The sequence below is a fragment of the Patella vulgata genome, chromosome 3 (assembly GCF_932274485.2).
Source record: "Patella vulgata chromosome 3, xgPatVulg1.2, whole genome shotgun sequence".
NCBI classification, from domain to species: Eukaryota; Metazoa; Mollusca; class Gastropoda; family Patellidae; genus Patella; species Patella vulgata.
In genome coordinates this window covers 24,475,591-24,490,219 of record NC_065881.2, presented here as the reverse complement: position 1 = coordinate 24,490,219, position 14,629 = coordinate 24,475,591, and the positions used below count along the sequence as shown (strand labels likewise).

At 33.5% G+C, this 14,629-nt stretch overlaps 1 protein-coding gene and 1 long non-coding RNA gene across 4 annotated transcripts in view; one reads left to right on the top strand and one right to left on the bottom strand.

Annotated features, from left to right (window-relative positions):
- LOC126814766 (metal transporter CNNM4) overlaps nucleotides 1–14,629 on the bottom strand; it is a 43,698-nt gene that overhangs the window by 7,005 nt on the left and 22,064 nt on the right. For 2 of the 3 annotated variants that reach the window (XM_050540131.2, XM_050540133.2), the window contains exons 2-6: nucleotides 10,370–10,513; nucleotides 4,320–4,451; nucleotides 2,805–2,966; nucleotides 1,981–2,064; nucleotides 1,312–1,326 (exon numbers count right to left, since the gene is read on the bottom strand). In XM_050540131.2, the coding sequence (XP_050396088.1) occupies nucleotides 1,312–1,326; nucleotides 1,981–2,064; nucleotides 2,805–2,966; nucleotides 4,320–4,451; nucleotides 10,370–10,513 (537 nt within the window). The remainder of the gene's footprint in view (nucleotides 1–1,311; nucleotides 1,327–1,980; nucleotides 2,065–2,804; nucleotides 2,967–4,319; nucleotides 4,452–10,369; nucleotides 10,514–14,629) is intronic. The other variant, XM_050540132.2, reaches the window with a different exon arrangement.
- LOC126814798 (uncharacterized) lies at nucleotides 4,830–13,350 on the top strand. The gene is made up of 3 exons (XR_007677761.2): nucleotides 4,830–5,001; nucleotides 9,566–9,802; nucleotides 11,793–13,350. It is a non-coding gene; the product is annotated as an uncharacterized LOC126814798 (long non-coding RNA).

The window sequence follows — 14,629 nt, the reverse complement described above, 5'->3', positions numbered from 1 at the left end:
GATCGTCTAATTTGTACTATTCAATTATGGTGGTTGTTGCAAAGACTGTAGTCCTATTCAATATTACAAATTGTTGAAACATATACAAGTACCATGCCCATTGAACATTAAATTTGTGTCGAATTTCCGACTTAACTTCCATACAGATCAACTCTAATTTGCTGACTATTTAGATTAGTGTAGAATATGGATTATCTTCCAATTCAGATCAACTGTGATTAACATAGAATTCAGAACTAAACTGTTGCTAGATCACATCTGTTTCTTTCTTGAAGCAAAACATACATATGATGAGTTAATAAGCATATTTAAGCTTTGGCTTGTTTTCAAATCCATTACATCATACCCATGTCATACTCGAAATAAAATATTGTTTAAACCAACATGGATAGCATAGATGTGTGAATTTGTAATTGTCAGTCATTTATTGCCACTTTAAATAATAGCTGAACCAGTTCTCCACTTTGCTAAAACTCAGCACAATGTTGTTCAAGGCACTATTTTTTTTTTTACATCTATTAACAAACATGGAAAATGGGAAAATTTTAAAATGTGTTATTCGGCCTGTTGACATCAGAGCCAAAGTTGGCTTTATTGATGCAAACAAATATGTCAATTTTACAAAATGCTATCCTGTCAGATATTTGTAATAATTTCATGCTACAGACAGTTCTTGTTTTACAATATAAAGATGTACTAGGGTTTCAACGTCTTCACAAAGTCAAGATATTATGATGTCTGATACCTAGACTGTGTTAGTCGACTTTTATGTACCACTGAATCTATCTGAAGGCAGGTTATAATATACGGCACATAAATCTTACCAACTGCTCAACATTTTTAGGTGTGGTTCTAATTCTGAATTCTAGATTTTTCACTCAGAAAAGATAAATCCCATACTACAATAAAGTAGCTAATGTACGTTAGGTATCAGACATATGTTATATAATGACGGGGTTAGACCACAGACACTTGTCACTATAAATATTAAGACTGGTGTTAGTAAGTCATTATAAGCTGAACAAACAACACATTACAATCCATGGGAACCTTACAAAATTTTAGAGTTTACCAACTTTATTTGGCTTTTCATATGCAAGGTTTTTCTTAAAATGTTTGTAACTAGGAGTGTCTTTGCTTTATAAAGCTTAGGCTCCCACCAAGTCTAAATCCTATACTGGAGACCTGTCATAAAGGACAGTTATATTGGGCGTGACAAGCGTCTGTGGGTTTCACAAACAATCCATTTTTCAAGAGGATAAGTGGGCATTTATTACAGGTACATAACATTTGATTTGTATTGATATCTACCTTCACTACTTCTCTCTGTATTGCACACAAAATAAAAGTACATAAACCAATTTATTTTAGTTTCTAACATATCCAACCAACTCAAGGTATGAGTGTTATAGATGATAGACAAAACACAATTTCTAAAAAATGTTTCGAAGGACTATGTATCAAGTATGATTCTATTTTCATTATTCCTCTGGAATAATTGCTGTAACAATCTAAAGTCATGTTTTGTAACATGCCAGTCATCTATTAACTTCCATTTGTTGAAACCATACTCAACCATCTTCTTAATAGATTAATTCACAGGTGCAAGGGAGGTAACTATAATAACTACGTATTTGTATTATCCTAAAGTACTTCTAAACTAAATATAATAATTCAACAAAAAATTTCTATAGAACTACATGTTGATTAATAATTTATAGGAATAAAAAAGACATTCAAAGTCAAAGAATTTTCATAAATATTTAGCAAGTCACAAACGCAAGAAATAATATATCAAAATGATAAAGAAGCTCCACCTTGATTACATATCTTACCTCCCTTCAATAGAGAGTAGGGAATTGGTGGCACATGTGGCTCTTTTTTCTTTGCTAAATTTGTATTTTAAAATTCTATCAATTCTTTCAAACCTATTGAAGTTTATTTCTTTTTTTTCACCCTTTTTAAATATATCTAACTTACTTTTAAGAGTATCAACACCAAAGTAGGTAAACGGTCCAGCCTCAAATACCATCTGTTCTTTACCAATCAAAGCCTCAGCATGACCTGCAATTAAAAATACCATCCAGGTGTTAATAGATTAGCTGTGTCACAAAAAAATATTTCGAGTTATAGACATAATAAAACAAAACAGAAAAACTGAAAAGTTATACTACAGAAATTAAAATGTATGACTGTGTACAAATAGGTTGATCTGATAATTCAATCAGTAATGGTGCAAACTACATTCCATTAAAATGGAAGATAAAGTGGTCATTAATTTGGTTGTTTCATTTTTATTTTTTTTACTTTAACTGTTGAAAGCTGAAGACAAAATCAGTTGTATTTCATTAGTACACCGACGACACTCACTTCATAAAACAGATCAACATATCTTAACAAAGAGATCTGGTAATTTTAAATCAGTTGTGAACCAGGGATTATTTTAACTCGAGACTAGCAGTTTCTGACACAATTTCTATCTTTAATATTCTTGTGATCAACAGCCCCTGTTGTTTGTTATTATGTACAGTATTCATGCTGATGTGTGTAAAGCTGTTATTCAGTCATAAAAAAATATTTTAAGTTTTAATCTAAATTATTCTTCGAAGAAGACCAGGAAATTCTTCAGATGCATTTCCTTTGCTTTTCGGCATAACATTTCTTATTTGGTCACAGCCAGAAGCTAATTTTTCCACCAAAGACAAGTTTTGAACATTATTTTTTAACCATTGATTGTGATGAGGGAAAGGCAAGCTGGGGTATCATTTCAAAACAATTTTAAAACTAGACATCTTTCCACATACCTTGTAGAATGAGAACAAAGTAATCACATTCTTTTCCTTGTTTATAGATATAGTTTTTATCAGAAGGTGGATCTGTAGGATGGATATTGACAACAATATTCTGTCTTATCAAACGCTTTAAAACATTTCTAGATATCAGTTCGTCATTAAATGCATCAACAGCTGAAATAAACATAAACAATATAAATCAATCAATCATGTATGTCTATGACCACTTGGCCTTTTTCTGCAACATCTTTGTGGGGACCATGGTTGTATTAATGCACTGTTCGATATTCAGATCTAATATAATCTTTGAGTGGCATTTAGTGATTGAACATAGTATAACACAACACAGTTCTATGGATAACAATCACTATATTATATACACATTTGTAATTTGTATGCTTGATAACGACCAGTGAATTCTTGTCGAAACGTCGTGTGTATATAATATAGTGATTGCTATCCATAGAACTGTGTTGTGTTATATTCAGATCTCATACAAATTTGTTGCAGTGTATTATCAATCTCCCTTGAATGGATTGGAATGTGGTTTAAGATGCTCATCAAAGTTCAAAACAATACATTGGTCACTTTGAATCTGGCATGATTATTGTTTTTTCTATGGTCACATGTGCAATAATAGATGTATTTCTGCCTACTTTATATCAAATTCCAATGTGTATAGAAGTTTCATTAAAATAAATAAACATCAATCTAAATAAGCCGGTCTAGGACTTGATGTAAAACTTATTCCCCTTATCTTTTAAAGATAGGTTGCCAGGCAACAAAACATTCTGTCTGAGAAGTCCAATAACAATTAACATAACAACAAGCACATGAAAAGAACAACATAATTTTTTTTATTTTGATGAAAAATTAACAAGTAATTGTCATGCAAGATACACACACATTTTGCAAGAGATGGACAGAGAACAAGCTAAAAAGAAAACATGATTTTTCCTACAACCAGGGGCCATAATCAAGGAAGTTATGGTTCGATATGAGCCAATATCGAAAGAAACTGGGATCTTTGTGTTATAAACATACATTTCAAGTTTCATCAAAATCAGATAACAATTGTGACCTCTAAAATGTCCACAACCTTGGTATTACATACTTTTACACTATTTGCGTATGGGGAGCGACCATTTTGTCTGGCAGTTGCGGTCTGGTATTCACAAAATTCAAACTTAACAGTCATTATGGTGTAGCGGTAATATTTTTGAACTGTTTTTAAAATCGAATAAAAATTGTGACCTCTAGAGGGACCAATCGTCATTATGGTTTAGCGGTAATATTTTTTCGTGCAATCAGGGAGTAAAATCCATGAAGTTACGGTCCGATACATTCCAATATCAAAAGGAACCAAGATCTTTGGGAAATAAACCTATATTTCGTGTTTCTTCAAAAGCCAATAAAATTGTGACCTGTAGAGTGTCCACAAACAAATTGTGGACGGACAGACGTAAGTACGGACGGACAGGGACGAGATTCACATGAAAATATGGGCGTATAAAAATAAACACTTACTTGTAGTAAGGAACTGAAAGGTAGCTAGAGCAAGTTGTGGCGATATTCTTGGAGCACTCTCATCATCATTTTGATCAAACACGCTATAATCACGCTTTTCATGACGTCTTGGTGCCTTCTTCTTGTTATCAGCTAAAATTATAACATATATAACATACAGAGGAGTGAGTGGACCGACTGAGGAAGAGTCATACAGTAGTCTCAAGCGTAATCCATGTGTGTGTGCATGTGGGGGGGGGATGTTTTGATATCTTTTTTTTTCCTTTTTTTTTAAAACAGATTTATACCAATAGACAGTAGGATAGTTTACCTGTCCAGATGTTCATTTGTTTGGATAAAACTATTAACCTGGCCAGATTAACCTGGCATTCACAGTGGTCTCAATTTAAAGGTTTTACTGTAAACAAGGATCGAAATAACTCTAGTTGATCATTAGAAATAAACATAACTATAAATTGTCCTATTAATTCCAGTTCTAGACATGATTAAGGCTTAGATAACAGTCACAAGAAGGGAAACTGTATTGACGTCACTGCCTACCATTAGTCTACCAGTCCAGTTAAAACTGTATTGATTATTAACGTCAATAATTCTGTTTATTTGTCTGCTTCAATGGTGGAATTTCTTGTTTAGAAGATGGGTTGCCAGGCAATGAAGCATGTCCATGGTAGCAGTCAATAAAGTATGTCATATAGTAAATCTTTAGGTGAATAGAAGCAAAATCCTAATAAATAATGTATTATATCATTGGTGCGTTATAAGTATGACATAATCAAGAAAGGACAATAATTTTAAAAGTAATTATCGGATGATATGTTTTCTCTAATCAAATCTCTAAAATTCTTGCAGCAGTGAAGATACACGTGGTCTCTTACTAATATTTTAATGCAATGTTACAATTAACAATACAATAACTGCTGCACAAGAATGGTCTTTAATATTCTCTGTTTAAATTACATGTCAGTACTTTCTCATATTGATTGTTTATCTTTCTTTTTAAATTTCTTTTGAACATACATGTACCTGGATGAATCTTGCCCATTTTAATTAATTACATCTTTGATCTTTATGAATACCTCTAACCTTGCACAATTTGTAAGAGACAAGAAAACGCAATCGATCACCAGTTTTAAAGAAATCTAGGTGAAGTTTTTCTGCCCCTTTTCACATTTTGTTATTAAAGTTCAAGTATCCTTTCTAATTTTCTAAACAACAAGTCACTTTGACCTTGATCAATCAATATTTTCCAATTATTCCTTTTGGGTTTTTTTGTGCATTGGATGTTAAAAGTCATCTTTTAAATAAAAAAAAAAGTCTGTCTTACTATTTTAGATATATTACATGTAGGCCATAATGTTAGTTTGACATTCTCCAAAATCGATTTTGTTTCTATATTTTATGTTTTTTCCAAAACACTCTATAAAGCAAATATTGATTTGGGATAGTCTGGGCAATTACAATGTTCACACCAAGGCAAAACGAAGATTCTGGGAAACAATCATACCTAGCCTTGTGCATGATACCCATTCAAGTTGTGATGAATATCATGTGACTTTTTGAGGGAACTTTTAATTGACTGTTTAGGGCATTATAAAATTATTCAGCATTCATGTACTAGATCTAAACAGAGGTATAAATATTTACTCTCTGTAAATCTAAATGATTTTGAAAGCCATAAAAGGATGGTTGAGGACTAATTGAGTTGTTTCAAGTACCATTTAAAAATGTATAGTACCCTTGTGTTGACAGTACATAAACCCATAAATAAAGTAGACGAACGAAACAGCCTGTAGCATGCTAGAAAACTGTAAATACATGTTTACATGTTTGATTCTGTCAGTGTATTGAACCCTTCTGTCCTTGAATAGCATACTTGTTCCCTATATTTCAGTCTACTCAGTTGTTATTAGGTAGATTTTATTTACATACCAGACATATATACACTCTTCAACCAGTGGCTGCCAGGCAGGATACGCCCACATTTTCGAGAGATGGATAGAGAACAAGCTAACAAGAAAGTGATTTTTCCTACTATGTGTGAATATCGAAAGGATCTGAGATCTTTGTGTTATAAACTTACATTTCAAGTTTCAACAAAATCGGATAAAAATTGTGACCTCTATAGGGTCCACAACCTAGATATACCATTTTTTTTACGCTATTTGAGAACGAATGGCGGCCATTTTGTCTGTCAATTTTGGGTTGATTTTCATGAAATTCGAATTCAGTCCTCCTTAGGGTGTAACAGTGATATATTAATACAGTTTTTTAAATCGGATAGAAATTATGACCTCTATCGGGTCCACAAGCTAAAAACGCGATTTTTTGTACAATCAGGGGCCATAACTCAGGAAGTTACGGTCCGATATGCGCCAATATCGAAAGGAACCGAGATCTTTGGGTTATAAACTTACATTTCAAGTTTCAACAAAATCGGATAAAAATTGTGACGTCTATAGGGTCCACGACCTTGATATACCATATTTTTATGCTACATGTATTTGAGAACGAACGGCGGCCATTTTGTCTGTCAATTTTGGGCCGATTTTCACAAAATTCGAACACAGCCATCCTTAGGGTATAACGGTGATATAATAATACGTTTTTTTTAAATCGGATAAAAATTATGACCTCTATAGGGTCCACAAGCTAAAAACGTGATTTTTCGTACAATCAGGGGTCATAATTCAGGAAGTTACGGTCCGATATGCGCGAATATCGAAAGGAACCGAGATCTTTGGGTTATAAATTTACATTTCAAGTTTCAACAAAATCGGATAAAAATTGTGACCTCTATAGGGTCCACAACCTTGATATACCATATTTTTTACGCTATTTGAGAACGAACGGCGGCCATTTTGTCTGTCAATTTTGAGCCGATTGTCACGAAATTCGACCTCAGCTGTCCTTAGGGTGTAACGGTGATATAATAATACGTTTTTTTTAAATTGGATAAAAATTATGACCTCTATAGGGTCCACAAGCAAAAAATGCGATTTTTCGTACAATCAGGGTCAGGGGCCATAATTCAGGAAGTTACGGTACGATATGCGCGAATATCAAAAGGAACCGAGATCTTCGGGTTATAAACTTACATTTCAAGGATCAACAAAATCGGATAAAAATTGTGACCTCTATAGGGTCCACACGCTAAAAACGTGATTTTTCGTACAAACATGGGCCATAATCCATGAAGTTTCGATCCGATACATGCCAATATCGAAAGCAGCCGAGATCTTTTGGAGATAAACCTATATTTCAAGTTTCCTCAAAATCGGATAAGAATTGTGACCTCTAGAGTGTCCACAAACAAATTGTGGACGGACGGATGGACGGACGTACAGGTGCGACGGCATAATACGTCCACATGAAAATGTGGGCGTATAAAAATTGTGATCTCTATAGGGTCCACAACCATGATAAACCATATTCTTACACTATTTGAGAAGGAACGGCGGCCATTTTGTCTGTCAATTTTGGACCGATTTTTTACGAAATTTGAACTCTGATATGGTCTGATATGCGCGAATATCGAAAGGAACCGAGATCTTTGGGTTATAAACTTACATTTAAAGTTTCAACAAAATCGGATAAAAATTGTGACCTCTATAGGGTCCACAAGCTAAAAACGTGATTTTTCGTACAAACAGGGGCCATAATCCATGAAGTTTCGATCCGATACATGCCAATATCGAAAGTAGCCGAGATCTTTAGGAGATAAACCTATATTTCAAGTTTCGTCAAAATCGGATAAGAATTGTGACCTCTAGAGTGTCCACAAACAAATTGTGGACGGACAGGGGCGACGGCATAATACGTCCACATGAAAATGTGGGCGTATAAAAAAAGTAGGGGATATTCAGAAACAATACAAAACTGCGGAAATGCACTGCTGTTTTTATTAGAGGTATAACCAGTGTATGTTAATAACAGGCCAATTGCCTACACATGAACATAAACAGTTCATATGGGCGGCTTATCTGACGGACCCATTTCACTCGCAAAGAGATACACCGTCAAATGTGAAAATGGACGTTTTTGATTTCTGTCTTAATAATGAGTAATTGCTCCACCAATTCTCAGACATTCAGCAATTCCGTGGCATGCGCCTATTTAACAGTCCAATCACGATTTGGGGCAATCTGACCCACTCCTCTTGCAGTACCATGGCCAATTCTTGCAGTGTTGTCGGTTGACGTTGACGAACACATCTCCCGATCAAATTAAACGTAACACACTAAAGCAAAGATATGCTAAACAGTAAATGCTAAGCAGTTTTCATCAACCCTTCCTTGAAGTGTCAAATTTGACAATGAACCCCTCCCACGTGTATGGCGCTATTGCGTGTCGCATGCGCAGCTCAGTGGTTCTGTTGGGGCAATAAGTTCTTTATCTGTGAACATACTCTCAAAGCATGTCAAGTGTCCATGACTATTTACCATATCACAACCTGCATAGGTATTTCAATTTCAATATCCCCTACTTTTTTTTGAAGAGTATATTATGTTGTTTAATATGGTCAATGTACCACACAATGTAGAATTAATCTATATATATATATGTATACCTACCACAAATATTCTACTACTAAACAGGCATTATGTAAGACCTTAATCTGCCTATTGCAGGTATTTCTTTGGGCTTTAAATGTTATGTAAATTATTAATTAGACATTTATTCACATGACAAGACCATAATCAACTCTTGATGTCATCAGATGCCTCCGATTTTAAATAGTTAGAAAGGTTCGGCTATTCTTAAAATGATTTAATTTAAAAATGGAGAAGCGAGGCCAAGACACGAATGACCAGTACGGTATTTACGATCAATGCACACATCTTGTCAAAACTACAACCATTGATAACTTTGCTAAAAATAAAGTAATTTGAATGAATTTTTCAATATATTCATTTTGCATTATCTATTTTTGAAATATTATAGCGAGAACACACAGCCCTTTATCTAAATCTTACATAATGCCCCTTTAATTAATATGATTTTAATTGTCTGTTGAAATTCAAGTTTATGTACTAAACATTAGTTACCACCCGTGGCAAAATTCTCCGAAAAACTACCACTATTTACTAATAATCAGTTGAATCATTCTGATAATATCCCTGGCATCATCTTTTGATGACAGGGACGAAACAAGCCAACAGTGAGGCTGATGTCCCCCACCGAAATCCCAAAATAAATAGATGACACATGACATATTAATTAATCGCATATTTATTTTTTTTGAACAGAATCAAGCAATCAAACTGATTATCAACTAAACACTAAGTTCCATCACTCTCTATCGATAGAATCAAAGTTATCTTGTCCCTAAGCATCGACCAAGAAATCCTCCTAATGAACATCTACATCAAGTTTAAAATTCTGCCTCAATTAAAAGCAGGGTTGTTATGTTCCAAAGTCTTGACCAATCAAATTGCTTATCGCTCCTTAGCCTAAGCAGAAAATTCTCATCAAACTTAGTCAAGGTAATGATATACATGTAATCATATCAAAGTTATATTGCTCCAAAGCATCAACCAATCAGATTGCTTATCTCTGCTTTCCATAAGCAGACAATGTTCATCATCGAACCCCACCAAGGCATTCACCTAATGAACGCCTAGATCAAGTTTGAACATTCTACCTCAATTAGGAGAGTTATTGCTATCACTCTGCTTAACCCCTGCAGAAAATGTTCATTATCGAACTTAGTCAAGGTATTGATGTGACAATACTATGCACCAAGTGTCATGACTCTCACTGAAGTTATCGTGTCCCAAAGCATCAACCAATCAAATTGCTTATCTCTGCTTACCCTAAGCAGAAAATTCTCATCTTCGAACTCCATCAAGGAATTCACCTAATAAACACCTACACCAAGCATGAACATTCTAGCTCAATTAGAAGGAGAGTTATTGTTTAGGGAGTCAGCGTCTTACTAACTCTGCCATTGTGGCTACTTGTTGGGCCCATGGATTTTAAATAACAATGTTGGTTCCTTTTCTTACTATTTTAAATCAATTTTTTAAATAAAGTTATGATGAGTGACTTACAAAGAATATCTGTCTCGTCAACTATCTCTGACTGTAGAATTTCTTCAATCACATCCTCAAGAGTCACAACTCCAGTAATCTCATAATAAGGGTCACACTCAGAATCGTTATGTAAAAGTTGAACTATAGCCATGTGAGAATTTCCTGAAATTAACAAGAAAAACATTCATTTAATTTATTGTAAAACATATATATCTTTAAGCTGAGGCAAATAAATCAATAATTAGGGCATTTAATCAGAATATTCTATTTCTAATTTGAAGAGGGGAACAGAATCTTCTTTGGTTGGCGTGTTTGGGTGACAACAGTGATTTTACTATAAAAGATATACATGTATGTTTCTGTACCAGGGTTATGAATTCTCACATTACTGTATCATCATTATTCAATCTGGTATTGTGATATTCACGAAAACCTAAAGTATTTGGATTTTATTAACACCGGCATGCAAAATTTAAGATCCGAAAATTCAACAGTGTTGTAAAAACTGTACAGAAACTTGTTTTAATATATTTAACCATCCCACATTCAAATTTTAGCAATAAAATCTACATTGACGAAACTATCACATATTTTATTTTATAAATATTAAACTGTATTCTTTAAATTATTTGACCTCATGTAAATATGGGTAACAGCTTACATGTTGTCAATAATTTCTGTTGTACTACATTTATGATGTATAAAACCATACTTAAATACGAGCAAGGAATAATAAAATTTGTAAGAATTCTAAAGGAGTAAAAACAAATTTTGAATTGAACTGAATGTACAAAGACTTAAAATATTGAAATCATAAAATCAGCATTCGATGTGATCATTGATCAAGAATAATTATACAGTAGACTTTGATTTTAAAAGTAAAAGGTACAAGACAAGATGAGATAAAGTAAAGATTGTTTAAGATAATAGCTGTGTTTACACTTAACCACGATAAACACTGTTTTAAGAACTGTTCTCGGCCACAATTAAATTAAGGAAATTGCACTGTTTACATTGCTATATGTCAACCATTCTCGGAACCGGGCCTGGCACACTAAATGTGGAACTCTTCACAGAAAAGTTAATTTCAGTCATGAGGACAAGGGTCAACCTTAATATTAACACATATGATTCTCAGTACGACACGGTTATGTCTGATCCATTTACACAACAAAAACATTAACTGTTTCGTTCTCTGCCGTTCCTGGCCAACTTAAAATTAGTGAACACTCCAATCTGAATTTTGTTTTACTACAATGACAGCTGACATATTTACTTTGAAGAAGACAGTGCTCATATATTAATGTCCAACCAAACGGTCAATACTGGTTAACAGGGTTTTTGTGGTGAATTTTGGAAACATACTTCTTAAGAAATAAATGAAAAAAAATATTCTAGTCTGATTTTAATAAGATTAATGACTTTTTCTCTTTAATTTCAGGTACAAATATTTAGCAGCCTCTGATCATTCATCATTTGAGTGTTTTTGAATTCCTTGCAAACTACAATATTATGAAATTTGAATCTTCAAAAGGAACATACCAGTATGTCCAAAAAGGGTTCAATTCCATTCAGTATTACGAAGATATGATATGATGAATGGAAAACTTTTTAACAATCAGCAGCCTTTCCAGATGATATAAACGGCGGAACTACCTATAATCTTTTAAAGGGCCTCTTTTTAATCTATCAGAATCCAAGCTGGAAGATTGTAAACATGTAACGACAGCTTTCATTTTTAAACTATCAATTTGAGTACATATTTGCGTTGATAAAGGTGCAAGAAATTAGATAATGTAAAATCAATACAATTGACAATTCACAGCTTTAAAATGATATCAAAACATAACTCAAAAGAGGCCTTTATTTATGTCAGTTTAATGCACTGTTGCACTCAAGTTTCTTCAGTTTACAATTTATGCTAATTCTTTGAGTCCTCAAGCAAAATAATTACAATAAGATTTCAAAATTAGGTCCCAGTCTATTGAATAAATATAAACTCTAAATTTTGAACAAATAAATATATTAGAATAAATTAAAAAGGTATTAAATATTGCTTAGGTAATGTTTCATGTTTCAAAATAGAAGCAATATTTGTTTACCATTTTAAATTAGGGAACTATTTGTTTTGTAAAGACGATTGTTATTATGTAATTCAGAACATTTGAGTATAAAAAGACCCTTCTGAAGAATGAGCTGACTTGAACAAAAAGATAGTACAATCACAATATTTGTGTAAGTAACAGAGATAGAGACTGTGTGAAATAGACACCAATGTAAACTTAAATTTGCAATGTTAGAATTGATCGAATTGAATAATTTTTGGACCAAACTGTTTTTCATGTTATATACATTTGATTCTGTATGGTATTTAAAGGCAATGTAATATTAACTGACTAATTTTATATATGTACTTCAATTATTTTGTGTTGCAACTTGTGCTTAAATGTCTGTCTTTAATGTAGGTCATATTTTAGATATAGATCTTGGGGTTTAATAAAGGGTATTGCACTTTATTTCTCCTCCTATAATATTCTGATTTATTATGATTGCTGGTTGTTCTTAAAAAAGTGATATATAGTAACCAAGTTTTTCTATTATATACATGTACATATGTATGTTGCTTTAACAAAACAAAGAAAAACAATAATGTTTTTTTTCTGTTTACTCATGTAGAAAGAAACTGTGAACCCTATGCACTACCTGTACAAAAGATGCAAGTTATTTTTAAAGTCGACATTACCAACTTGTAATATATTTACCGTTTTTGTGCATGTGTTATGTCCTTATTATATGTACAAGTTCACTTATGTTGTTTTCTTATAATCTTTGAATGGCATTTGTGTTATGTTATTTTGTTTTCTTGTTTATTGACCTGATAGTTTGTGTGTGTGTCAGAATGAGGAAATGACCACTTCACCTTTACTCTGTCATACTGCCTACTTTAATCGGGTATTAACCAATGTCACCAGTATATAGACTTGTATCTATTTTCGTTCATTAGGTTATTTTAGTAACATAAGTAATCTGCTACTAATGAGGTCCACATTTAGATGTATGTTAATTTTACCTTCCTTACAAAAAAAAAACCAATTATAACCATTTGACCTTTCATGATCAAGTAAGGATTAGGAACAACTTAATTTACCAATACATATAATCCTCTTACTACACAAATATCTACCAGGTTTTTGCGCAATAACAAAGAAAGGTAACAGGATGGATATATACCCAACATGATCAAGTAAGAGTTAGGAACAATGGAGGGGGTGAACTTTGAGTCTCAGAAGTTAATGTTCTCACATAGGACCATTTTTAGTCTTGAATTTATGTCCGTTTTTCAAAAATGCTCTTGCTTCCAAAAACCCCCTAACCTCCTAGAGTGGGATTGACTTACATGGTCAGGCTTCAGGGCCCCTGACTCTCAGTCCTTCCCTGGAATAACGTAATTCGTCGGTAGGCAGACGAAGTGACTTATCGTCAATAGGTACGGTAGGAAGATAAGGCTGACCTTAAAAATATCTTTGTTTCGCCAAACCCGACCCACAATCGAGGAGAAGGGTCGGTAGGTCGGGGTTTTTTTTCAGATTTTTTTTTAAAGAGCTAATTTGACAGCTTGATAATTTTCTGGGGGGGGGGGGGAAACATTCGTCTTTTTTTATTGTCAAACAAATCAATGAGTATGACATCGGGATTTTTCGTGATGCACGACTCCGAGACTCGCACACGATTTGCCACGAACTCTAAGTGTGAAACCCCTTCAACACGTTTTTAACGATCGTGCGGGTTGTGCCTTCATTTTTCTCGAAAACGGATATTGAAAATATCTTCGTCATTTTTAAAACGACGCCCCACAGACATAGAGGCAGAATCATTTCGTGGGAATAGACGTGCTTTCGTCTGCAACCATTTTGTTGAGAAGCGACACCTATAACGCTTTCGTCTTGATCAACCAGTTTCAATAATGAATCAAACTATAGCCATAGTAAAGGGAAATAACTCTCGTGATATATTTCAGGTTGACACACAAAATAAAATAAAAAGATCGCGGAAAAGTGCAATAAAATAATTTAAGTCGGGGGTGGTTTTAGTTAGTCGGTCGCGTTAGGCGAAACAAAGATATTTTTAAGGTCAGCCTAAGTCACTTCGTCTGCCTACCGACGAATTCACCAATATAACTATATCCTATTACTACACAAAATATCTAGTAGATTATTGTGCAATACCTAAGAAAAGAAAAAAGATAGGTTGAGAGGCAACATAATATACCACCACTAG